The sequence below is a fragment of the Pipra filicauda genome, unplaced genomic scaffold (assembly GCF_003945595.2).
Source record: "Pipra filicauda isolate LSUMZ 115617 unplaced genomic scaffold, ASM394559v2 scaffold661_size620017_pilon, whole genome shotgun sequence".
NCBI classification, from domain to species: Eukaryota; Metazoa; Chordata; class Aves; order Passeriformes; family Pipridae; genus Pipra; species Pipra filicauda.
This window is the reverse complement of record NW_024104822.1, coordinates 35015-60884: the sequence shown is the minus strand read 5'-3', so window position 1 is coordinate 60884 and position 25870 is coordinate 35015. Positions and strand designations below refer to the sequence as shown.

At 58.1% G+C, this 25870-nt stretch overlaps 1 protein-coding gene and 1 long non-coding RNA gene across 3 annotated transcripts; one reads left to right on the top strand and one right to left on the bottom strand.

Annotated features, from left to right (window-relative positions):
• Nucleotides 1-2427: 2427 nt before the first annotated feature.
• ST8SIA3 (ST8 alpha-N-acetyl-neuraminide alpha-2,8-sialyltransferase 3) lies at nt 2428-8971 on the bottom strand. The gene is made up of 4 exons (XM_027732546.2): nt 8709-8971; nt 8079-8201; nt 5848-6405; nt 2428-5653 (listed from the first exon to the last, which is right to left on the bottom strand). Exons 1-4 carry the CDS (start codon nt 8885-8887, stop codon nt 5371-5373), a joined length of 1143 nt encoding a protein of 380 aa, XP_027588347.1. The 5' UTR covers nt 8888-8971; the 3' UTR covers nt 2428-5370.
• Nucleotides 8972-10427: 1456 nt separating this feature from the next.
• On the top strand, nt 10428-17450 carry LOC113993942. 2 transcript variants are annotated; one of them, XR_005566202.1, is made up of 4 exons: nt 10428-10482; nt 10593-10781; nt 13964-14052; nt 16037-17450. It is a non-coding gene; the product is annotated as an uncharacterized LOC113993942 (long non-coding RNA). The 2 variants fall into 2 exon arrangements; XR_005566201.1 differs by lacking the exon at nt 16037-17450 and adding an exon at nt 14967-15884.
• The last annotated feature ends 8420 nt before the right edge of the window (nt 17451-25870 follow it).

The following is a 25870-nucleotide window of genomic DNA, read 5'->3' as shown; positions in this document are numbered from 1 at the left end:
CCGCGCCCCGCCGGCCCCCCGCGGGCAGCAGCAGCGGCGGCTCAGCCGGGCCCGCCGCGCCGGCCCCGCGCCATGTCCTCGCCTCGCCGCCGCCGCCGCCGTCTGCGGGCGGCGGGCGCTGCTCGGGCCGCCCCGCCCCGGCCGCGCCCCGGGGCCGGGCCGGCGCGCACCGAGGGGGCGGGGCTGGGCCGCGGGGGGCGGGGCCGCGGGGCGGGGAGGCCAATGGGCGCGCGGGGCGGCCCGGGGGGGCGGGGCCTCGCGCCGGGCCCCGCGCGGCCCTTAAAGCGGCGCGGCTCCTTTGTGGCGGCACCGGGAGCGCCCCGGCGGGGCACCGGCACCGGCACCGGCACCGGCACCGGCACCGGCACCGGCACCGGCACCGCGGCTCCTCCCGGCACATGGCCCCGCGCCCCGCAGCCCCGGTCCCGCATCTCCCAGATCCGCAGCCCCCGGTGCTGATCGCTGCTATTGGCTACTGGTTATCGTGGCAGCAACGGGCTCGGTGACAGCGCGACGGACGCGCATCACCCCGGGACCGGCGGGGGCCCACGTGCCCTGCTGACACACGGCCGGGGGGTCCCGCTCGCCGCGCACACACGGGCAGACGTGTCTCCCCGCTTGCCGAGGAAGGGCCGGTTCTCCAGGATGCCCCTGAGCCCCGGGGCTGGCAGGGGCAGGGCACAGCTCCGTAGGGCACGTGGGGTTGGCACAGCGGGGCAGGGAGCTGTGGAAGCAGGACCGTGGAGCCAGGAGGGCAGCCAAGTAGGCAGCGGGAAGCTGTGCAGGCAGATGAGGAGTGGGCGGGGGTCCCGATGGGCACAGGGCCCATGGGGACGGGGTACCCCATCACCCAGTGGCAAGTGGGGACTGACCTGCTCTGGCACAGAAGGACACCCATGCCAAGACACGTTGGGTCGTGCCGTGCCAGGCCATCCAGCTGCTCCCAGCTGTGCCATTCCCTCCACTGCTTCTCCCACTCCTTTAATCAGTAAGGCAGTGGCGGCAGCAGCCGTGTCCTTGTGTTTTGTGTCATCCTTATCTCAGCCCCGATAACCATCTCTGCGTGCGTGAAGGTCCCACCTCCACTGGGTCTTTCCGGCAACAAAATGGGAGGGGGAAACAGGGAGAAATGTCACCTTTAGGACCATCAGTTACCAGGCCACTCTCCAGGGTGCCTGGAATTTCCTTGCAAACAGGTTACGTGTGTCAGCACCCTGTTCCCTACAGGTTGGATCCGTTTCCCTCCACGCTGCCGTCGCTGTGTGTCTCTGGAGCTCACAGGGTTTTCCAAGCTGCTTTTCCAAGCTGGCACTAACCAGGCGGGTCTAAAGGGAAGCTCTCCCCACCCCAGCTACTCCTGCCGCTGTCAGCCTGCGGTGGAGAAGGAAAAAGAAAGGCAGAAGGAAAAGAAAGCCCTGGCGTGAGGTGCCTTTGTTCAGGGCAAGTTATGCGTGAAATCTTTTTGTCCTTCCTAAAGGAAGGCAAAAGTTGCAGTTGATTTGGGGAAAGAGAGGCGAGTGCGGCCCTCGGGGGGTGGAGGTGCCAGGGTGGGCAGGCTGGAGGGGGTGGGTGGGCAGACCCCGACGGGAATCTGGTGCCGCCGATGTGCTGGTGTCGTGTCCTCCCTTTTCCTCTGTTTTCCTCCCTTTACCCCCTCTTTCCCCCCTTTCCTTTCCTTGTCTTGCCTTGCCGCCTTCTCCTTCTTCTCCAACAAATTCATCAGGCCTGACTTTAACCTTTTCTTTCCAAACCTGGTGGCTGCGTTCCCTGAAGATGTTTTATTACACGCGGCAGTGCCCAATTCCCGACGGCAAAATCTCCCCTCCGAGGGGCAGCTTTGGGGTGTCCGTGGGATGGTGGGGTTGGAAGGACTGCTCCCTGTCCCTCAAACACAAACCCTGGCACCTGCCCCTCTGCCAGGGTCATCCCAAGGATAAATATCCGGGATATCAGGGATGGGAAGCACACAGGGAGCACAGGCAGAGGAGCTGTCACAGGCAGAGGCCCCTGCCAGCCTGAGGCACAGTATCACTGGGAGTTCGTGTGAACTCCTAAAAACCCACGGCAGAATTCCTGCTGGGAATCACTGAGGACACCACACAGTGCTGGAGCAAACGGCCAGTCCCCTGGGAAGTGGCCAAGTACCAGGAGTGGGTTATAAGAAGTTCTTGGGAATGTAATCCCTGTGAATGAGCAAACCCCCAGAGCTGAGCCGTGCCCAGATTCCCAGGCTTTGTGTCTCCACATATTCCAGGGGAGTGCAGAACGTGATCCATCACACCCTGCTTGTTGTGCTGCAGAATGGAATATGGGGAACATTCAGCAACACCTTTTGGCAACCCCTTTGGGGAAGTTTTCCAGTGAAACCTGCCAGTGGCTGTGAGCAGCTGGGGAAACCGCAGTAAGGAAGAAGCGGACGCGGCGGAGTTTTACGGACTCCCAATGCACAAGAAACCATTTTATTTAAAAACAACGCATTCAATATGGGGTTATGGCACATGAGTCAACGCTGCAGGCACATCACACCGCAGGGGCACACCGGGAGCTCACTGCCACGAGAGGAGCCAGGGCAGGCTGTGCTGTGCAGCCCTGCCCCGGCCTCGGGGCTGGGGACACCCCTGGCCAGGTCCCAGTGCCCCCAGTCCTGCTCTCGAGGCTCTCCAGGGGTGTGAGGCTGGACACCAGTGTCCTTCCCACCGCTCACCTGAGACACACCCTGGCCCCTTGTGAACATCAGCCATTTCAAAATAAACAATGCTTTTAGTATGGCCATTAACTATGGAACCTTTATTACAATTATGGCATTTTTTTCTTTTTTTTTTTCTTTTTTTTTCCTTTTTTTCTTAAATATTTCTATTTTTTTATCGAAAACGACTCCCTCAGGCATTGTTGAACTGTAGAGCCATTGGAATGAAGACACATTCATTCACAGAAAACCTGCTTTTTCACGTTTTCGCAGCCCCTGTTCACAGAGTTCTGTGTCACACTTGTTTTTTGGTTTCCTCCACGAGCAAACCCAGCAGCCCAAACGCCTGTTGTCGTGAGCCTCCTCTGAGGAGATGCAAGCAATGAAAATCCACCCCCAAGAGGTGTGAAAGGAGAAAGGGAACACGCATTTCCAATCCTATGTACACCCCCAGCACCCCCTGAGGGGGGTCCTTGGCCCCCCTCCCTTTGGCAGAGGGGCTGGAGCAGGATGTGGCTGCCCCTGGACAGGGTCTGTGTCCCGATGGAAGGAGCCGGACGGGAGGATTCCTCTGGATTTTGGAGCCTGAAATGTTCTGTACTTACAACTATTGATCCCGCTGCATCAGCTCTCTTGGCTCGTCCAGACCTTCGCTCATGAGAGGGAGGGTTCTCCCTGAGCCATCAGGGACTCGGGCAGGAACATTTGGGGCCGAGCAGAGGGAAGGCAGAGCCCAGCCGAGGTGCTGCTGGCCGTCCTGAGCAGGGAGGCACCTTCTGAACAACAATTAAATAAGTAATAAGGGACTGGCTTATCAATGGAAAGGCGTTTCTGCTGCAGAGAGGCAGCCCCTCTGCCACTGTCCTCTCCATCCCCTTCCGTCCTCAGCCCTCCCTCGGATCCCACCAGGTCCCCCGACAAAAGCTGCACGTTTGGGGGTGGTTTTCCACACCGCAAAAGAAAAATATTGACAGGGAGAAGCAATTTCCTTTGGGCTGTGCTGCGCCATCGACCGCGGGGCGGGAGCCCCGTTCGAATCAATGATTCCGGAACGTTCGACGTGGGGCTGCGCCGTCGACGGGGAGTTCGGCTCGAAAATCAATGCTGTAATGTGGAGCTCTGTCAATGGTTTTCTTCTGTGCTCCCCTTTCCCAATATTTGCGGCGGGTTTTGTGCTCCCTCCTCTGCGCTCGGTGCCTCTGGAGAGTTCCGGTCGCGGTGCCAGGCCTGTCCCGGGCACTGCCCCTCTTTCAGGCTCCAAAAACTGCACGGAGCACATCGGGCCCTGCTTTCCTTCCGATACAACGATGGCAGTTCACATGCCTTTAATTTGCTGATTAGAAATGATCGCTCCCTACAGGCAGTGGATGAAGGGCCCCTCGATAAAAATATCTGGCATTAATAAGCACGAGCCCCTGGCAGGTTCAGGCCCTCACAGGTGATGACAACACCGGTGAGAGGGGAGAATATCCACCATGAGCTGAGCCAAAACAGCCTCTGGACCAGCAAATCTGGGAAATGTGGGCTAATTCCAATGAGGAAGGGAGGCAGGGGAGAACGGGGCTGGCTCTGGGGGCGGTGGAGCTGCGGTGCCACGAGGGGCACCAGGAGATGCTCGGGGCTGCCTGGCTTGGGGGTTGTGCCAGAGACCTCCTTCCTCACCTCCTGCAGCTGCTTGGAGGTAAAGAGGCTGAGAAGAATTAGCACGTGCCATTTTAAAGGATGATTCAAATGGGATTTTGCATCCTTTTTCAGTGCGTGGTCAGTTCTCACACAGAATAGGAAAAAAATGTTTAAACACTTGCTGTAATAAGGAACCCGGTTATTTCCCAGGATTCTTTATCCCGAGGCATAATGGCCCACATTTCCCAGCCCTCAGTGACCCTCAGGTTTGTCCTGTCTCCAAACAGCCTGATTTCCTCCTGCGACTGGGAAATGGGGCCACTACTTCGGTTGTTTGACTGGGGAATGTAAAATGTAAATGGGGAAATCTTTTAGCTTTAAAACAAATGACCAGATGGGAATGAACATGCCTCAGCCTCTCTAGTTTGGACTGGGATGTGTCCCAAATGGAATTAAAACCCCGAAGTATTCCAAGAGCGATATAAACACCTAGCTGAGGTACGAACTGTGTCATGACCTTCTTCTTCTTTTTGTTATTCTTTAAAAAATGTAAAATTCAGGAAATAGGAAAATACCCGAGCGGTGGAACTCTGGATCCACGCGGAGGAACTGGCTCGTGAGGGTGCACTGGGATCCCCAGCGCCTTTATCCGTCGGCCACGGCGACACCGAGCTATCGAGAGCAACAGAGACAAAAGAAGCAAAACCTCTTAAAACCTAGTCCTAACGGGGAAGGAACGATAAAACGGGGGGATTTTTAGTGGAAGGCTAAAACATGAAGAGCTCTTAAAACATACTGAGCGGCTTCTCTAGGAATGCAAAACACCTCCACTTTGCTGCTGCACAAACCGCACCCACGGAACGCGATAAAAAGCTGCTGCGCCGCTAAATAAGCTGAGACCCCCGGGAGGGCAGGGGCTGAAAAGCATCTTTACATCACGGAAAAGGTTTTTAGGGCGGGTTTGTTTCCTTTTCCTTTTTAGACTTCTATCTGGAGAACGTTTAAATTCTGGGTTTGGGCACTTCTTTAGACGATCATTTGGCACTTGGAGCTGTAGGTTCTTAGGCACAGTGCGACAGGGTGAGCTTGGCCAGTCCTTCGCCGTGCATCCTGTAGAGCAGCTGGAACTCGGCGGGCAGCTGGTGGGACTCCTGCCACTTGGTGGTGAACTTGGTCCCCTTCTTGTCGTAGTAGTGGTACGGGAGGTCCTCCCGCGTGTTGGGGTCGAAGCCGAAGGGCCAGAAGCCGTACAGGTGGATCTCCTCGCAGATGGCAGAGGCCAGGGTGTACATGAGGATCCCCGTGCTCAGCCGCTTGGGGGACAGGTGCTTGTTCCGCCAGTACCTGGGGAAAGGAAGGGGTGTCACAATCAACCTGCCCAGAAATAACCAAAGGATGTGCTGAAGCAACGACAAAGCTGCCATCGCTCTCAAAACGAGCAGTGTCAGACTGTGCCTGCCACGTCAGGGAAAAAGAAACGTGGGAACGATTGTACAAGCTGTACTTTGTCAAGGCAAACGCGAGGCAAACCCACCCACCTGTTAACGTGCTGCATGATATTCCCTGGCCAAGCCAGCTGGACCTTCAGCTGCCCTCTGTGCTCCACGAAGAAGTCGACCAGCGTTCTCGTGACCGTGGCCGACGTGTGGAAGAAGAAAGCGGGGATCCAAAGGATGGCCCCGTCGAGCTTTTTCAAGCTCAAGAAGAAGTTGTTGCGATCCTGAATGGTCAGGAGGTTGTTGTAATACTTCTCCAGGATGCTGGGGTTGAAGGTGGTGAGGTTGGTTTTCCTCCCCACGTCTTTTTGGAAAGCCTCGGTCGGAGCGAAGTTGCACCGAAAGACGAAATCCGATTTATCGATCTCCTGCCCGCACTGGCTGCCGGTCAGGATCCCGCTGTTCCCCACCACGGCACAGATGTTGTAGTGCTTGTTCAGGATGGGAGACACGTCGGGAAGCAGAGACCTGAAGTTATTGCTGATGGAGAAGACGTACTTATGGCTGGAATAGTCGTAGTGCATCAGCTGCCCGATGCGGACGCTGCTCTTGGTCAGGGAGAAGTTCTTGATGACGTCGACGTGCTGAAGGATTTCCTGCCTAAGGGAAAAGAGCAAAAGAGCAGAAAACATGGACTTACAGCCCCTTCTTTTTGCCGTGGCAATGGCTTTTAAATTAATATAAATAGCTGGGAACTGGGGAGCTGGCTCCTCACCTCGGGCTCCGCTTCTGACTGGCACCAACTAAGGCTGTGTCTGTGCCTCTTGGAATTGTGTCGGGATTAAAACATCGGACTGTCTGTGTAAGTCAAGGGTACAGCTCGTGGTACACCCTGCCGCGGTCACCCCGGTGTGGGGAGTGTGTGACATTGTCCTGTTCGTGCTGGGACATGGTGGGCAGGTTTCTGCCGGGGCTCTGTGGGTGCACCAGGTTTGCCTCGAGGTATGCGAAGCAAACCCCGGATATCCAGCTGAATTAACAGGAGCCAATTTATAAATATCTCTGTCTTTATGTCCTCATTAACAAGCTTTGAATCACAAAACCAAGCGGCAGCCTCTGTCTCCATCTATGCAAATGTAGTTCCTTAATGTCTCATCCACCGGCAGCTTTACGAGGGTTATTAGGGAGGCTTACGAAGCAAACAAAACCAACCCTGCTCGGGAATTTCCCTCGCAGGGCATAAAATTAGAAACCCAATACCACTTTATTTGCTCGTGTTTATGGAAAACAAACAACCTTTCCTCCAGCTCTCATCCTCCAATGTCTGAGCATTAATGGAGTCCCACTGGGTGCCCTAATTATGGGCTCTGGCTGCCGGACAAGTGCAAAGGCAGCTCCTGAGGCATCAGCTAAAATCATCGGGGGGTGGCACAGGGGCAGGCTTCTGGAGCTGGTGGTGCCAGGAATGGAGCAACACCGAAGGGTGGCCACTGTCACACAGCCTGGGGTGTCCCAGGGAAAAGATGGCACGGGCAGAGTGCCACCTCCCCTCCGGAGGGCAGCGGGCAGCATATGGTGGCACTGGAAGGGAATGATTTGTCCTGCTGTGCTTGGAGAGTCGCCTGAAGGGAGGAGAGGAGCCCAACCCCTGCCCCGAGGGGTGCAGCAGCCCCATCCTGCCTGGCTGCAGAGCTGAGGGGCCTGGATTCCAGCTCCGGGGGTGGGGTATGTGAACTGCGAGCTGTGAGGCGGCCCCCGAAGCAGCGGGCGTTTGTCAGGACAAAATTACGGTCCAGGATGGCAGCAGCTCTCTGAAATGGCTAAATGGCTCTATTTTCATTTCCAGAAAAGTTTAATCTCTGTAATCAGCAAATAGATAGAGCGTACAAAGCCGTGTGCCCGCCCCCGCAGCCGGAGCGGAGCCGGAGGCAGGAGCAGCACTGCACTTGCTCAGAGCTGCCGGCAGCTGGGAACTTTCCCTGGGCGTGTTTTGGCCTCCATGAACGTGGCACTTCATGGCTGTTCCAGCCCTGTGTGCTTCCAGTTTGAACCCCCGGCCGTTTCTCCCGGAGGAACGACACTTTAAATCGCGCACCAGGAAACTGGGTCACGTCCCGGCACAATAACGTGTGTGCTGCAGCCCGGTGTCCTGCTCTGAAATAATCGAGCCTGCCGGGGTAGCTGCAACCGTCTGGGGAAACGCTCTGATTCAGCCTTTGTCTCTCGCCGCCGGCAAATCCCTCGGAGCTCAGAGTGTTCAGCAGTCCCTGAGCGCATTCCCTGAAATCCCGGGGGCAGGGGACAGCCCGGGCCGGGCCCGGGGGCTCGCTCACCTCTGCTGGGCGAAGGCGCTCCGGTTGAAGGCCCACCTGGAGGGCTTCTCCTGCAGCTCCTGGCTCAGGGAGTTGGTGATGGGCACGAACGAGGGGTCCAGGAACTTCAGCGCGAACTGGGACCTGGGGAAGGGCGCACGGGCACCGACCCACGCACGGCAGGCGGGGACACCCCCGCGGGCACAGGCGGGGACACCCCCGCGACACACGGACACACACCCGGGCACAGACACACGGACCCGCCGCCCGGTACCGGCCGTGCCCGACCCGCCCCCGCCGCCGCCGCCATCAGCACCGCGGACAGCGCCCGCCGCTCCCCGCCCGCGTGCGGCCGGACCGGGCCGGACGGGGCCCTACCGGGCTCTACCGCCCCGTTCCCACTCGCCCCGGGCCGTTCCGCGCCCCCAGCCCGCGGTGCCGGAGCCCTCCCGCCCCTCAGCATCCCGGCGCTGCGGTTCCCACGCCCGGCGCTCCATCCCCGCTCCCGCCGTCCCCCCCGCTCCCTGGGCCGGGCAGGGCGCGGCCGGAGCCGCATCCCCGCTGCGGTGGCACCGGGGGCCGCTATCCCGGCCCCCCTGGCCGGCCCATCCGGGCATCCCGAGCGCGCCGAGCATCCCGGGCCGCGCTCACCTGAATCCCGCGTGGAACATGTACATGCGGGGCCCGGCGGGGCCGGCGGCGCGGGGCGCCCCGAAGATGTTGTCCTTCTTGAGCGAGACGTAGCTGATGAGGGAGAGGATGAGCAGCGCGACGCTGAGCATGACGAGCCCCAGCACGCTGGCCACCCGCACCATCTTGCAGCTCCGCATGCCGGAGGCGGCCCCGCGGCTGGGCGGGTGCGGGGCGGCCGCGGCGCTACATGGGGGCGGCGGCGGGGCCGGGGCCGGGCCGGCACCGCCGCGCTCCGAGGGAAAATGGAGGGATGGAGCGCTGAAATGGCAGCCGGGAGAGGCAGCCCCGGCCCCGGCGGCGCCGCCGAGCCCCCCCCCGCCCGCCCCCGGCCCCGGCACGGCCCCCCCGCAGCCGCGGAGAACGCACCGCCAGCCCCGGGGGGCCCCGAGTGTGCCCACCCTGACACCCCCAGGGTGCCCAGAGCACCCTGCCCGCTGCCTTGGGGGACTCTGCAGCGATCCCCCAAAAGCCTGGGGTGGCTGGGGGAGGCTCAGACTGGCAGCCCGAGTGCCGCAGGGATCCCCCAGACCCTCTGGATGTGTGTAGGGCTCAGGCATGGGGAGCCCGGGCTGCTGGGGACACTGTGACTGTGTCCGGGTGGGTGCTCGATGTCCCCAGCCCCCTGTGACACATTTCCCCGTGACACCACGGATCACAGATGGCACATACAGGGCTGCAGGACCCCGTGCTGGACAGTGCAGAACCAGCGCTGGCTCGGCAGACCCTCGTTCTTTAAAAGCCCGGTGTCCGGGGCAAGGTTCATTAAACCGGCCCCTAAATCACACAGCAAATTCCACACGAACTCCAAGAGAGCCTGACTTCTGAGCCGAGGAATGTCCCTCATGAACATGACTTCTGCGTGCTGCACTGCTCTCGGCGTCCTCTCCAACTCCATTTTTCCCTCACAAAGCTTTGCCCCCCCCACAGCCCGCTCTGCCTCCCAGCCCCGAGTTCACTGAAGTGCCTTATAAATAATAAATCTTGTCTTTGTAGCCCCGTCCTTGCTCTGGGCTATATCCTACACGCTCTCCATGCACCAGGCTCCCTTTGAAGAGCAGGAACACGAGCAGCTTGCAGGGCTGGGGTTTGTGTCACAGCGGTGCTTCTCCAGCCTGCAGTGGGAGTTCGACCCGAGCATGGCCCCAGGTCTATATCCCGCTCCTGTGGGATGCCTGTAGCTTTGGTGGAGGGAGAGGAAAGGCTGGGAATGGAGGATATAATGGCTGGTTGATACAGGTTTTTGTGTGCCTGTTGTCCACCCAGTGCATGGTGTCCCCAGCCTCGACATGGATGGTGTTGTCCTAGTGAAGTCCCAACCTTCCCAGGATAAACCAACTGCAGTTTTTGGCTTTAGATATTTTGGGATTCGGTTCTATAACCTTTAACGTTGTCTCCTGTAGTTTCTGACTGTGTGTCCTGGGGCTGGGAATAAACCCTAGAGTGAGACTGTGCAGCCCTGGTGTCACACACCTCTCCTGGCACTGGGAGAGCTTCCCACTCAGTCCCACTGCCCTGCCACGGGCAGGGACACCTTCCAGCAGCCCAGGTTGCTTTGAGCCCCGTCCAAGCTGTCCAAGGGGAGGAGCAGCACTGCTCCCGGGCACAGCTCAGCCGGAGCACCCTGAGCTGCAGGAAGGAGGTCGTTTCCACTCCGGCCCCAGCTTTGGCCCCCTTTCTCCCCTTATCTCGCCCGTGCAAATGAGGCTTGGGAGCACCTCGGGAAGGTGTTTTGGTGAGAAATGTTCCAACCCTGCCGTGTGCCTCAGCCTCCCTCCTGAACCCCAGCCCCCCGGCCCCGCAGCCAACAAGTTGCGGTGGAAACAAAGGCAGTTCTCGCTTCAGATTCCTCCCAGATAGCAATATGTCAGGAGCCCCTGGAGAGGCTGAAAGTAAATGAATCAGTGCTAGAAAGTGAAGGATCTCATCCGTGCTGAATGGTGAGAAGGAGTCCTGAGCAGCATCTCCATTGATTTTCCCGTAATTGACACCCAGCTCGGCTCGCCGGAGGCTGCGCGGGAGCGCCAGGCCCAGGTAGGGCCCTGCCCGGGGTCGGTGAGGGGCTGTGGGGAGTGCCAGGCCCAGGTAGGGCCCTGCCCGGGGTCGGTGAGGGGCTGTGGGGAGTGCCAGGCCCAGGTAGGGCCCTGCCCGGCGTGGCCTCGCCTTGGTGAGGGGCTGTGGGGAGCTCAGGAGGAGCTGCTGGGCTGGGCACCCCGTTTTGGTGAGGAGAGGCACGGCCACACCACAGAAAAGAAACCAGGAGCGTTGATCTGCGTTCAAGCCCAATGAAGGAATCACTTAGGAAAGGTTCCCTCTTTTCGGCTTAGGGAAATGGGACGGGAGAGTTGTGCTTGGAAGGTTTGCCCCTGCTGAAATCCACCTTTTCCAGGCTCTCTCTGCCGTGTCCCTCCCTCCTTTGAAGCTGCTGCTTGGGGTCTCCAAGCGTGAGGGGGCCTCGGTCTGCCTGACTGCGCTCCGAGTGGTTTTCAAGTCCCTTTAAAAGCAGGTGCTTGTCAGCCTGCTGGGGTGTGGAGATCCCCGAATTTACTCCCAGGAGCGGCCGAGGCTGCCGGTTTGCAGCGACTGCAGACACATTCCTGGGGGAAGGCGGTGAGGAGGGAGCACCTGCAGCTCCGGGACCACTGCTGGGCCAATGACCCCCCTGCACCCCAACCCTTGCAGCCACAGGAGCCGGGAAGGATCCGGGCGGGATCCGGGCGGGCCCCCGGCCCTGTGAGCCGCCGGCCCCGCGGTTTCCCTGAGTCACTCCCGCCCGGAGCCCCGAGGTTCCTGCTGATGCAGCGCCGGGGTCTCTAAATGCTTTGTTGAACGCCTGCCCGCTGTGCCTAAGTGCTTTCAGCCCGGGTGGCTGCTGAATCGGGTTTCCTGGGACAATTATTTGGAGCATAAGTACCCAAAGTCTGCTCGAGCCCTTTTCTAAGTGCTTACGTTATTTTGTTTTAAAATCCCTGGCACCGCGTCCTCAGACCGGTCCCAGAGACGTACTTATTTTAATTATATTTGGGGAAACGCTTGCTGGCCACAACGGGATGTAAAACGTGCCGTGTTTTTTCTCTCGGCCTCCGAGCCCTCACTCTTCTGGCAGCTCCAGGAGCCGGCTGAGTCCCGCCAGGAATGTACGGGAATTAAACCCCAAGCGGAAAACAACGGGAATAACCCTGGGGTGTCCACGGGGAGGAACCTCAGCAAGGACGAGCGGGTGGAAAATCCTAATGAAAAGGCTAAAGCTGGGAAGAGTTGGGAGCGATTAGTGGTGTGCATGCAGCTGAGCCTGCCGCAGATTACTCGTCTTTAGGCCTAATCCTCCGCGCCGGGGAAAAAAAAAAAAGCCCAAATCTCTTCATATTTTTTAAGGAGTGATTATCACAGACTCCGGGATGATTGTGTAAAAATTAATCCCGGGGGATGAGGCCGGGTTCGGAGCTGCAGGGTGGTGCTGGCCAGAAGCTGGTAAACAAACCTGTCCCGGAGTGAGGGAATTAAGCTCGGGCTGGGCTCCCCTGCACTGAGGGGCCTTATCCAACCGCTCCAGCCTGTGGGCCATGGGGTGCCTGGGGACACCCCACGGCCACAGGTCCCACAGAAGGCTTTCCAGGGCTTCCCTGGAGGTGGGCAGGGGGCTTTAAAGGCAGGAGTGGGGCCATGCCATCGGTGGGGACCGTGCCAGCCCCCCGGCTCGTCCCTCCTCAGGGCTCCGGCTCAAAAAGGTGCTTAAGCCCCGCATTAGGAGCGCGCCGTCCCCGCTGCCAAGCGTGATGGATCTGTAACTATTCTGAAGCCAGCCATGAATATTGCATGTGGATCCACTTATCGGAGCCTCCCCGGCACGGCAGCCCGGGCCCACTTTAATAGGCGGCTGTCAGGAAACGCCAGCCCGGCAGGAAGAGTTGGGATCAGCCCTTTCGGTGCCAGCCCGGGGCTCCGGGATGGTTTCGATCCTCTTCCTCCCCTCGGTGTTTGAGCCCTGCAAGCAAACAGCCCCCGAGTTCGGGGAGCCCAAAAGTTGCACCTCTGGGATAAATGGATGCATCTGGGGGAGCGAGGGGCTGTCCAGGAGAGTGTGAGAGACTCCCAGGGAAAATGCACCGCTGCTGCTGGTGGAGGCTCCACCAATTGCATTAATTAAAGTTCTAATTGTGCTTTGACCTCCTCGGAGGACCCTCGCCCTCCTTGGCCGAGGCAACTGGATTATTCCTCCCGGCGCTGATTGTCAGAGCCTTCTTTGCTGCTAAAATGTTCTATTTCCTAAGCAAAGGTGGAACTTTCAACAGCAATAATAAACAACAGCCACGAGAAACAGTCATTCCATGGGCAGTTTCTGGGGAAGGCTGGAACTGGATTCAAGGAGAGGCCCTCTGGTCCCTGCTGATGCTCTGGGGGTTGGATACTGGGTTGGGAAGCTCCTTTTTGACACATGGTGATGCCAAGCCCCCTCCCTGGCAGAGCTCAGCTCTGTCGCCCTCTGTCCTTCAGCCTCCCCTCCTTAACCTCTAAATCACGGAATTATTTCCTCACTGACTGTAATTTTATTTTCCAGCCCTGGCTAATGAGCTCTTTGTGTAATGTATCATAAATTACTCAGGGCAAGATCCTTCTTTTACTTAGAACGGGTAAAAAATCGGCCCTGGCTCCAGCCTGGCCCCACACGGGGCTGGATTTTTCCAGCCGGAGCTCAGCTCCGCTCGAGCCCTAATTTTGCAGATAAACAGCTTCTATTTCATTAAATGAGCTCTGCCCAGAATGTTTGTCTTAGTTATTTCCAGCAAATTAATTCATAGGGCTTAATCTGTTTAGCATCTGATTAATGGGATTTTTAATCACCCATAATAATGATAATAAAAGGCTTAAAGTAATAAGCGAGGCAGAGGTGTGTATTTGTCTTCGCTCTGCCCATTGTCCTGACAGCCACCAGTGCTGCACCATAGCTCACGGGATCCATCGACCAGGGGGGAAAAACCAGCCCTCCTCTGAATCCCTCTCCTCCAGCCGGGGCTGGGAAATCACCTGTTACCCAGGGGGCAGTTGGGAAAGCAGCACTTGGGGGCTCCTGGAGCCCAGACCCACCCTCCGGTGACACAAACGCCATCCAGCCTCGTCTCTGGTGGTAATAATAATAATAATAATAATAATAATAATAAATAATAATAATAATAATAATGATGATGATGATGATGATAATGATGTCTCTGCTGCAGGACCCCTGGAATCAGCTCTGCTGTCGGAGCAGGCCCAGCAGTGACAGATCCCAGTGTGGCCTTAGCGGGACAGTGGGAGAGACAAGCAGGTATTTTTTTGTCTTTTATCTGTTTTTTTATCTGAGTGCCGACCCCGTAGGAGTCCCACCCGGCCGTGCCCCTGCCCAGAGCAGCTGGGACCAAACACAACTCATTGCACACGTGGCCAGGCCTCATCCTTCTCCCTCAGGGGTTTGTTCCTGACTCCTGTCCGTGCTGGGCTCGCAGGCTGCTGTCCTGCCTTCCCCAGTGCAGAAACTCCCTGTTTTTCGCCTCCCAGAGCCTGGAAGCCGAGTGTTTTTGGCTCTGGCAGGGTGAGGGGGAGGTCAGGGTCGGGCACAGGCTGCGGCATTTCCCAGGGAGGGATCGATACCCAACCAGCCGTGCTCGTGCTCCGAGCGGGGAGGGACGTGTGCTCGGAGAGGCAAAAAGCATCCTCTGCCTCTCCCCGGGCTCCTTCCTCCCCTCTGCCCGCCTGAAATTGGAAAGAAAGGCATCGATCTCCTCCTCTTTTCGGGGGCGAGGGGGAAATTGCGGAGTGAAGATGACTTGAAAGAGGGAGATGGATGGGAGCGACTGGAGCTCGTCCTCCACGGGGGGAGGAAAGTGCAGCACAAATGATGATGTGAGCGATCCATCCGGCAGTCGGGGGCTGGATCCGCAGCTCCGGCATGGAAGGAGCGGAGCACGGGGGGACTGTGGGCTCTGCTGGGGGTCTCGGGGGTCCCTGTGCTCCTGGGAAGGAGGAGACACCCACACAGAGGTGCTCGGAGCAATCAGGGCTGGTGGGAGGGGGGCTTTGAGCAGTGAGATGGGCTTCGAGGTCCCTTCCAACCCAAACCATCCCGGCATTCTGTGGCACTTCTCCAACCACAAACCCCCCACCTCCAGCACAGCCCAGGGGCACTGCCAGGCCCAGGCGTGAGGCAGAGTCTCCCTCCCTTTTCTCCCCCTTTTTTTCCAGGAGAATTCCCTTTTGCCCGCTGGAGACAGGTGCAGGTATCCCTGTCGGAGACATTCCCAGCAGGAGAGGTTCCCCCCCGGCTCCTGTCCCTGGCAGAGCAGTTATAAATTCCCCGTGCAGCAGGTTCCAGGCTGATTGCCTTTCCTGCCGGAGCCTGGCTGGAAATGAGGCTTTTCCGGGATGACAGATCGAGCTGCTCCCCCGGAGCATCAATCCTGGCAGCCCCAAGTGCCACCACAGCCTGGTGGCCAGCCCAGGGCCCGGCTCCTCGGGGTGGCACAGCTCTCCCGGGGCAATTCCTCAGCCCCGAGCCCCGTCGGCCCCGCTGTGGGATGTCAGGGCAGAGTGGTGGGTCTGGGCTGTGAATCCCAACCTGGGAGCTGTGACACCCCACCCAGGGCCTGTTTATTCACCCAGCAGGGTCAGTTTGCCCTCAAGCCTTGGAGTCACCCTTAGGAATATTCCGGATGTGCTCAAGGAGCCCTGGCAGCAGGGGATACAAAACTCCCTAAATTCAATCCAGCTGTGCTGACTTCCAGCCTGTTGCCACACGGGTTGGCTCAGGAGGCAGCACCCTGCATCCTCTCACCCCTAAACACAAATCCCAGCCCGGCAGACATTTAGGGAACCCTCTCCCCTTCCCGAGGCAGCCGGCCGGGATCCTGCCGGTGAGCCCTCGGCGGCCCCGGCGCTCATTACTCTGCTCCCAGCTGAACAGTAAGTCTCTGCAACAGTACTTACAGCCTGTAATAATATTACTGCTCGCTCTGCTACATGGTCCCTCAGTCATTTTTTCAATTAAAAAAGGCCCAACGCTCTATTAACCTTTTGCCTGCTCCCCCATCCTTCACGCCGGGGGCTCGGGGAAGGCGTGTTTTCCCGGGAAGCAGCGCCCGGCTCACTGTCATCACACGTGTGAAGTGCCATTTGTTCACTTAAAAATACGAGCTGCTTTATCCAGCTCCCACCTCTGAACTGCAGCGGGATCTCTGGGTGCCCCGGGTGGGAGGCAGGTGGAGCTCATTCGATTCCCGGGCTGATGTGATTCCTGCTTTTCCTCCTGTCCCGAGGCACAGAGACCTGCCAGAGCCCCGGATGCTCCAGGATTTCCAGGCTCCACAACACGTTATTTGCCAGAAATCACCCGAAGCTGGGCCCCTGTGAGCTGGCTGTGCTGTGCAGAACAGAGACCCTGCTCCAATCAATAGCCTTTCCACTGTCTCTGCCTGCCCACTGCCCATTATTTCCCCGGGTTTATTTTGCTGACGGTCCCAGCTGCAGCAATAGGAGCCTTCCGAGTGGTCTGGGGCCGGGTTTGGAGCCCTAACCTGCTCCCTGGCAAGGCTACAGGTCCTGGGGAAAGAGGATATCCATACAAACTGCTTCAGAAGGGTCTGGCAAAAACACCCAGCTCCATCCCAGCAGTGGAAAGAATTTGCAGCAGTGTCCAACTGGGGCAGTGCCCACGTCCATCCCCTTCCTGAGGATGCGGGAGATGTCTTGGATTAGCTGAGTCCAACCTATGCAGCCCAAAATTTGGCTCCACGGATCGCTCCTTTACCAAAGGTCTCGGAATTTCACTCATTAACCCCACGCTGTGCCTGTGGGGTTAATGAGAGATTTCTATTCCACACCTCCTCCCCACGTGGGGACTCTTCCCTCGTGGAGCTGCCTCGGGTTAAAGATGCCTCGTTATTCCCTCATTTTTCCCCGCAGAAGTTCCCATATCCTGTAATCAGGGCATTTTTCCCCCTCTTTTCTCACGAGCTCCCCACGTCAGGCTCTTTCAGCCGGTGTATTTTTGGCTCCCGGGTAATTTTGACGGCTATTTTCTGTTCTCCCCCCCGATTCCCGCCTCCTTCGGAGCCCTGAGTACCACAACAGGCCGGAGCTCTGCAATCTCTGCCCACAAGTGCCCCATGCTGAGGCAGGAGCTGCTCCCCTGCTCCTCACCCCCCCACACACTTCCCCAGGGCTTCCATTAGCCCATTTTCCCACAGCAGCTTTTTGGGTCTCCTGCTCCATTATTTATTTGAGGATAAACACCTAAAAGCCGGCTGTTTTTCCCCGAGCTGTTGCTCCCAGAGTGGTCTCCTCTGGGGTGCCCCCCACGTGACATTTATCTCCAGCCTCGGGTACTCCTGGTTCCCTCCCTGCTCCTCTTGTCCAGGCTGTGCCAAGGGGCACCATCCCACCCTCTGGCATTCCTTACATCCTCTGCAACCATCCCGTGGCTGACGGTGGAGATCAAACTGCCCGAGGGAAACGCTATTTACTTTTCCCACTGTAAAATATCCCCGGCAAGAAATCCAATTCCAGTGCTGGCAAGGACCAAGGGTGTTCCTGAGAGGGGCAGCTCCCACTGGGAGGGCTCCAAGGCTCTCATAACTCTCCTGTGCCAGCTCCAGAGGCTGGGGAGGCCCTGGCATGAGCTTCCCTCCGTCGCTGGGAGTGTCCAGGACAGGCTTGGAGCAACCTGGTGTTCCAGCCCGTGGCAGGGGGTTGGACTAGATGGTCTTTAAGGTCCCTTCCAAGCCAAACCAGCCCCTTCTGGCATCTGCCAGGCCCGTCCCAGCCCTGCAGCAGGGTGGCTGCAGCGCCCTGGACGCTCAGCTCCTTTCCCAGTCGGAGTCCTGTGCCCCTTCTCCCTCCTAATCTCCCTCTCTCCAAGAGCTTATGTGGATTAGCAGGCCCCTCTGTGTGATCTGTAAACCCCCCTGATCCCCAAACGACTCCTCTAATGGGATTGTGCCCACCTTTTCCAGCCTGGATGCACCTCCGGGCTGCGGGTGCGGGTTCCCGGGGCTCCCCCTCTTCCCGGCCCTGCTGCCATCCCTCCTTTCCCCTCCCGGCCCTGCTGCCATCCCTCCTTTCCCTCCCCAGCCCGCAGATTTATTATTCCACGGCAATCGTGGGGGATTGCATTTGAAATCAATTAGCACAGGTACTCGGAGATGAATGTTCGCCCTCGGAAAAAAGGGGATGAAAACATCGCATTTAAATAGAAATCAATTCCCCTTTCATGTATTCCTTCCCGGCTGCTGCCCGAAATTAATAGTTCTTAGATATTTGTGCGGGGAGAGGAGAGTCTGCCCTGCCGAGCACTTCCCTCTCCTCCTCCCCAGCTCCAGGCTCTCCCACCCTCAGCCCTCTGGCAAAAAGGGGCTGTTTGGTTTCCCGGCTGGAATTGCCTCCTCCCTCCTCGTTTTTTGTGACATCACGAGCCATTTCTCCACGGGAAGCCGTTGAATTCCAGCACTAATAAACACCAGGGCTGCAGCAAAGGGACCCCAGGAACTCCAGGACGTGCCATTACCCCGGGCTGGACCTTTAGAGGAAACCTCTTTGCACCAATTAGGCTCCCAGGGAGCCCAAAAGGATGACAAGGCAGGGATTAAGGGATTGTCCCTCCGGATCCCGGGGGCATTCCCGAGCATGGGGAGCCCCCCAGACCTCCAGCACCCCCAGGCTCCCCTAAAAGGGAGCTGGGCTGGGTGCCCACCTTGGCTCCAGCTCTGGTGCCAAGAGGTGCCACTCAGGCCCAAAGTTTGGGACAAAAGCAAGGGAAAAAAACCCCCAAAAAACCAAAAGCAGCTCTTCTTTTCAGGCAGTGAACCCGGGTGTCCCTCACGGCCACTGCAACGCCGGGACTTTTCCAAAGCCTGAGCCAGAGAAAAAGAACGAAAAATGGCATTTTTTGCCCAACTTCCCTGGATATGGGGGCCAAATTCCCACGGTTACCTCGAGCAAGGAGTTTTCCCTGGGGTAAAGTGCCCACCAGCAGCCAGTGCCTGACCTGCTCTGGGTGACAGGGTGCCCTGCAAGTGACCTGTCCCCTCACCCCCAGCTCTTAATGCCAAGGGTCCTTCCAACCTGCTCACCCGCTGGGGGACCACCCTTTTAATACCATAATCATTTCGGGTATTATCCCCCTTCAGCCTCCGAAACCTAATCCCAAATTTGAACAAGCATCTGTCCTCCTCATTCACCACAAATTACGGCCCGGGCCCCTCGGCCCTGCCCTGATCCCTTCGATCTGGGTTTGCCAGCAGGGTTATGATTAATCTCCCCCTCCAATCATTTTCCCCTCCCATCTGTTTTCCAGCAGGAGTCCCGTGCCGAGGCCAAGGGCCTGCCTGGCTCTAATCCTGCTGTGCCAGCTCCAGGCACGGGGGAGGCCTCGCAGCCCACGCCCTCATTTACGTCCCTCGCATTTTTAGATGGTTTTTTGGCATTTTTTGACCTTGCCGGTGATTTCTCCCAGAGAAATCAGGCTTTCAGCTCAGCTGCCTGGGTCAGGAATACAAGCTGTTCCCAGCCCTCTCCGTTCCTGGCCTCCAGGTATTGATCCCTGGCTCCATTTTCCTCGCTCTCCGCTCGATTCCTGCCGCTGCCTATTTTTGGTTCGCGCTTCCCGCCGGCGGATCCTTCTGGAGCTTTGCTCAGGCTCCCTCTGCTTCGCCTCCCACTGGCACTGCAGCATCTCCAGCCCTTCCCCGGGTGCCCCTGCCCGGCTCCCACTGGCAGCCCGGCCCCGCTGCCCTCCCCGTGCCCACAGACTGTCCGTGCCGTGGGTTTGGGAGCTCGGGGGGCTCAGATTTAATTACAGTTCATAGTTTAGCCCAGAGATCTCATTCGGCTTCTAATGTGACTTGTACTCCCTTTTTATTTTTACCTGCAAAAGGGGCAGATTTCCACCTCTCTCCAGGGCTGCAGATCCCAGTTATTAAACCTGCCCACACCCATCCCACCACTCTAAAGGCCGGGCTCTGCCTGTGCAGGGCCGCAAGTGGAATTTAGGGTGCCCAAACCCCCGCCCTCCACCCCCTGTGCTGAGGGTGTGCTCCAGCCATTTGTTTCCCTCTTTGATTCCCTAATTCTCCCCTCTCCATGTTATTTGTTACCGGCTCTGTTGGAGTGCTGGCAGGCTGGGAAATCAATCCAGCTCCGGAGCCGGAGTCTCCGAAGGGCTGTGTGGGAAAGGCTGCCCCTGCCCGGGACAGCGGCTTGACACCAGATAAATCACCGCGGGTTTTTTTGCCAACGTGCCATATTTCAAACTCATAATCAGTCCCCCATCAGCCCTGGCCTTCCTTCAGGCATCTCCTTCCCCCTGCCCGTGATTTATGTCCCCGGGCACCGACACCGATCCGACGTTTCTAATCCTCCCTCCTATAATTTCTCTTGGCTGCATTTCCTTAATTACCCCTTTCTGACCTTCCTTTTCCCCCTCCTTACCCCTCCTGGGTTTCCTTCTTCTAATTGACAGCGTGACCGTGGTCCCTGAGCCCCCCCGGAGCCGTGGGGACATCGGGGGTTTGGGGTGGCAGGGGTGGGAGCAGCCCCGTGCCAGGCTGGGGCCGGGCACATCGCTTGGGAAAGCTCCCCAGGGAAGGACACGGGCAGCTGTGCCAACCCCAGGCGGGTTTGGGGCGAGGGAAAGCAGAGCAGTTAACTTTCTGGAGCGGCTGGAACATCTCCCTCATAATTAATAAATGGGAGCTGTTTTGCTGCAGCTGATCAATACGGTCGTTAGAGGGCATTGATCGCGGGGGGATCGCTCTTTTTGTGGGGACCATTTTTCACCTCTCCGGAACAAAGGGCTCCCCGGGGGGCTCTCCCAGCCCGCCCCAAACGGCCCGCGAGGGAGACACAATTAATTAATTAATTAATTAACACCCCGAGAGCCTCCGGAGGGGCCGGAGCCTGTGCCAATTTTGAGGTACAGACGGGTGGTGCCAAGGCAGGACAGGCTGTGCCCCCTCCTGTGCCATCACCGTGTCCTTGGAAGCCTCGTGCCAGGATCCTTTCCCAAGGAAAGGACCCAAGCTGGGTCAGCTTTTCCATGACAAACCCCGGGCAGGGACCATCCCCTCTCGCAGGCAGTTTATAGGGTGATAATAAGCCTCAAAAAACGCTGGGAAGTGACACTCCACATTCCAGGATTTGCCTTGGGAGATGAAATTTAAAGAGCTTGTTAAGCTGTTTGGGTTTTTTTGGTTTTGTTTTGTCACTGTGGCGGGTTTTTTTGAGTGGTTTGTTTGTTTTTCCTCTCGAAGGAAACACAAATTCAGTCCAGAGCAGCACTTCAGGCCTGGTTTTCTCCTCGCAGCTCCTGTTCACCCAGGCACCTCAGTCCCTCTGGCTCACGCAGGGCTGAGCCTGGGAGGGAATGACCCGGGAGGGAAGGACACGCTGGGAACGCTCCCATGGACAGAGCAGAGTGTGGACATCACACCTGCAGCGCCTGCCCACAACCTGGGGGATCGATGAACAATTAATTCCTGCCACCACTGGTATCTCCCAGCCCCTAATTAGCAGCCCTGGCAGTTGTCTGTCAGGCAGGAGCAGGGGCACTCTCTTACCGGTAATTAAGGCTGGATAAACTTGTTTGGAAAAGGCTGGAAGCCTGAACTACCCAGCTGGGAGGCAGGGGAAAAAAAATCCCGACAATTAAGACTGAGATCTTTAGAAGAGCTTTTAAATGTCAGAGCTGCCAGCGTTTGGCTCGGGTTAAATGCCCGGATCCCACAAGAATCCAGCCCTAAATTAGGATTTCAGATGTGCAGCGGCTCAGGAATGAAGTGGTTCCTCTGCTCTCCCTTTTCCAGGGAAGGGAGGGTTGCTCCTGGCCCTGAGCACTTCCAGGGGGTGAATCAAGGTGATTACTGATGGCAAGGCCTGTTTTATCTGATCCCAAACCACAAACCAGGATCTCGTCCCCTCGGTGGCATCCTCACCCCTGGAGCAGGGCCAGGCTTCCCTGGCAGCCAGCAGTGCTCGTAATTAACTCCAGCCAGCCAAACTCGAAATCCATCCCACTTTGGCCCATAAATCCATAAATCCATAAATCTTTGCTCAATCACTACCTGCAGACGAGGGGGGGTCTCTCTGATCTCCCACTTTCCTCGTGCTGAGCTGAGGATCAGGGATGGGCGGCGGGAGAGACACCGGGGTCCCAGTGTGAGGCACGATTTAAAACTTGGTGGATGGTAAAATTCTGGAGGAGACCAGCCCGTTAGTAGGAGTTTGTTAATGATTTTATATCCCCCCGCTGGCTCCCCACTCGTTTTCCTTTTTGTCATTTTAACGGGGCGCTGATAACATCATCTGATAACATTTGATAACATCTGATCAAACATCTGATAACATCTGCCTCCGGGACCGCGCCGTGCCGTAAACAGGCCTCGGAAAAAAAAAAAAAAATAGCGCCCGCCGCTTCTCGCCGGGAATATCGATTTTTTTTTTGGCGTTGGAAAGGGTCAAATTCAAATGGCCGGCACAAAGAGAGGCTGCGGCTCACAAAGAACAGAGTGCGGCGGCGGCGGGAGCGGCTCGGGGCCGGGGCCGGGGAAGGGACAGGACAGGCCAGGGCGCGCCTTTCCCTTGGGAACAGGCAGCTGCTGCCCGTCCTGCCGGGAGCGTCCCGCCGGGAGCCGCGGGCTGTGCCGAGGGGACGGAGGGGCCCAGAGCCCTCCCCCGCCTCGGTTTGTCCGCGGTCGGACAGAGAGGAGTCCGTCCGGGCTGTGAATCCCGCTCCCGAGGAGGGAGGGATGGAGGAGGGAGCGCTGCCCTGGCAGGGGGCTGGTGGCAGTGCCACTCCCCAGCAGAGCCCGTCCCGCTCCCGTGCCTGTCAGGAATCACAACACAGCTAAAAGCCCTTCGGTGCCCTCGGCGGGGGCTCTCAGGATGGGCCAGCATTCCCCGGAGCCTTTGGCAGGAGGATCCCTGGCTGGGACGCAGCAAACACCAGACTGGTGGGACTGGGAGCGCTCCCATCCCTAAACTGGGAGAGCCAGCCCGGCTCCAGCCCTTCCCTGCCCACCTGCCGCAGGCACAGCCCTGGACAAACCCGGTGGAGCACCGACAGCTGTGGAAATCCACGTTCTGGTCCCTCGGGAATGCCTTGGAAAAGGCTCCCGGGCTAACGGGAAGCAACAGCCTCGGCAGCAGAACGGAAAATGCCCGAGCAGCACCTGCTGAAAGGAGGGGATTGTACCCAAAGAGCCCGGGGCAGCTCCAAATCCCTTCATCCAAAGAGCATTATTTATTCATATCCCCCTCCTATGGACTGCAGGGCTTGGAAGAGAGACAGGATCGATCGGGACCGCTCGGAGAGCACGGAGGGGGAATCTGGGGTGCAGGGCCGGGCTGGAAGGGAGGGGAAAACAGCAGTGGGATCTTGCAAACCGGGATGTGGGACAGGGGGACAGCCATACCCCAGGGCAGGGACGTGTCCTTGGATCCTTCAGCCTCCCCTCCCGGTGGGAAGCAGGCCCGGAGAACCAGGAGATGATGCTTTTTTGTGGTCGCACGCAGGAGGGGGTTGGAGCCTTTGAAGGGGAAAAACAAACGTCTTTCCCACTCAATTAAACGTACCCAAAGGCTCTGGACAAGCAAATGGGCTCCATTTAGGGCTCGGGGATGGCGGGAGGTCGGACAACCCAACCGGCTGCGGTCGCCGCAGCGAACTCCTCCCCGGGATACTTCCCAGGGACGCACGTGAGCAGAGGGGAAGGTCAATCCTTCAGCTCCACAAAGCAAACCCCAGGCAAGGTCTCCCCAAAATCCCCGGCGCCGCCCGAGCCGCTCCCAAACCCATCTCCCGGCTCGTTGTTCTGCCGGGCAATTTGTCATCGGTCGGGGATCCGCGGCAGCATTTTAATGCCGGGAGCTCCCGACTCTCCGTTTCTCTTCCCCCCCCGAAGAAAAATAGCTTAATTTCTGCAGTTTGATAGATTTTCCTGAGCCTTCAAAAGGTAGAGAGAGAGAGAGAGGCTCTTGAAAACCGGTCGTTGAACTATCCACAGGCATTTTATAATGGCCGTAAATAGGCCTGTGCTGAATAGCTCTCCAGGCATCGGCTTGAACGGTGTCCTTGACACTGTTATTATTATCCCCACGGAAAGGAACAAAAAAAGGGGGGAAAAAAGAAAGGAAACAGAAAGTCTGGGAGCCTCTCCACGCCGCAGCCGGTGCCTCTCCGGGCTGCAGGAGCCGAGCTGCCCCTGCCGGATCCCACCCCCGGAATTGCCAGAAATTCCGTGGAATTTCCCACCTAAAACAAAGGGATGCACACGCGAAATTTTGGGAGCTTCGGAGCAAACCAAGTGCAAGAAGTTGGGGGGAATTTATTTGCTGTCTTTTGGCCCCTTTGCCCACCCAAATCCTCGGCTGCTTTCCGTCAGGGAATGTGTTTGTGTAACTCCCATGTCCTGGTGTCCCGTTGCTCTTTGCCGATGAACCCCCACCTTCGGGGGGTTATTTTTCAGGACAACCATTCCCAGCATCCCAACACGTCTCCACGGAGCAGCTGCGAGGTGTTTCCAGCTCCAAACCCTACCCTGACCCTCCTCCACTGCATCTCCCACCTTTCCCCCCAGACCTGTCCTTTCCCCCCTCAGATCCCGTGGGATTAAGTCACGAGAGACGCCGCAGAAAAGCTCCGGGTTAATCAGCACGAGCAATTTTCTTGGCATAAATAAGGTGCTGCCTTCATTTCTTTCACGAAAGCCACTTTTGATTTTTTCAGCCCCCTCAAGAGGCAAAAATAGCTCGTCCTAGAAATGTCAGCGGCACGTATGGATTTCTCTCCCTGGAAAACGAGCCGTGGAGCAGCCTCGGAGCCCTTCCCGTGCAGGGATGCTCTGCCAGGGGGTGGGGTTGGGTTGGGAGAGACCTTAAAGCTCATCTTGTTCCATGGCAGGGACACTTCCCACTAGCCCAGGTGGCTCCAAGCCCCGTCCGACCCGGCCTTGGACACTTCCAGGGATCCGGGGGCAGCCACAGCTCCCTGGGCAGCCTGGGCCAGGGCCTGCAACTTGTCTGTCCCCTCCCTCTCCCCGACCCTCACACCGGCACTCGGGGGTGGCTTTTCCCTCCCGGCAGCGCCGCCCCCGCCCCTTCCCGGCACCACCAGCGCTAATTGCTCCCGGTTCGTTAGTGAGCGACAGCCTCCCTCCCTCAGCCCCTCCCCGGGGGGCTCCAGGGCTGCCTTTCCTGGAAGTGTTTCCTCCCCGGGCCGCTGCGTTTCCGCATCCATCCATAATTGATGCCGGGCTGGGATTTCTTGCCCTGCTGGCGGGACCCGAGCTGGGATTTGGTGTGGAGCCACGACGGAGCCACAGCCTGCGGGATCCCACCCTCGGGGGTGGTTTCAGGGATGGGGGGGACAGGGATGGGATGGAAACCTGCCCTCCCACGTGCTCGTTAGCAGGGATGAGCTTCCCCCCGAGGTGTCCAAGTGCTGGTCCAGTGCCGGAGTCTCCCTCGCCCTTCCCGAACACATCAGCCCCCCCCATCCCTGGGGATGAATTTTCAGCTCTGCCTTGCTGAGAAACCTAAAACCCCCCCATGAAACCCTCTCTGTCAGGCCCCAGCCCACCCCACGGTTACATAATTCCCAGCAGGAACGAGCGCTCCGAGTTTTTAAGCCGCCAGTTAATTGTCTCCCTCCTCCCCAGTGTTGCAGAACAGACACGAAATGAATCCCACAAAACCACAGCTGACAGGGTTTTAAAAAATCTGTTTTCCTGCAAGGGACTGCGGGAAGGACGGGTGATTAATGAAGACTAGGGGAAAAAAAGGTTTTATCCAGCAGATTAATTTCCACGGGTGTTTAAATCCTTGGCAGAGCTGGACAAGGTGGAGATTTAAGGTCCCTTCCCACCCAAACCATCCCAGGATCCCGTGATTCTCCAACCTCCCCCTGCAGCCAGCGCTCCAGGAGCAGGTGGACGGTTTGGAAAATGGGAAATCTGGGCAAATTGACCCTGTGAGGAGCAATCACAGCTCCACTTCCCATTTCCCAGGGCAAACCTTCCCCCGGGACTGCGGGCGCCCGACCCTCAGCTTTCCCCATTTTCCAAGCGGATGCACTTGACGGGAACTCATCTCCCGGATCC

Bases quoted from the DNA above. Each gene is read 5' to 3' on its own strand.
- ST8SIA3 (XM_027732546.2), bottom strand. From the start codon at position 8,887: ATGCGGAGCTGCAAGATGGTGCGGGTGGCCAGCGTGCTGGGGCTCGTC. The intron at 8,202-8,708 runs GTGAGCGCGGCC...GCCCTTCCCCAG, and splicing joins ATGTTCCACGCGGGATTCAG to GTCCCAGTTCGCGCTGAAGT. The intron at 6,406-8,078 runs GTGAGCGAGCCC...CTTTTCCCTTAG, and splicing joins AGCGCCTTCGCCCAGCAGAG to GCAGGAAATCCTTCAGCACG.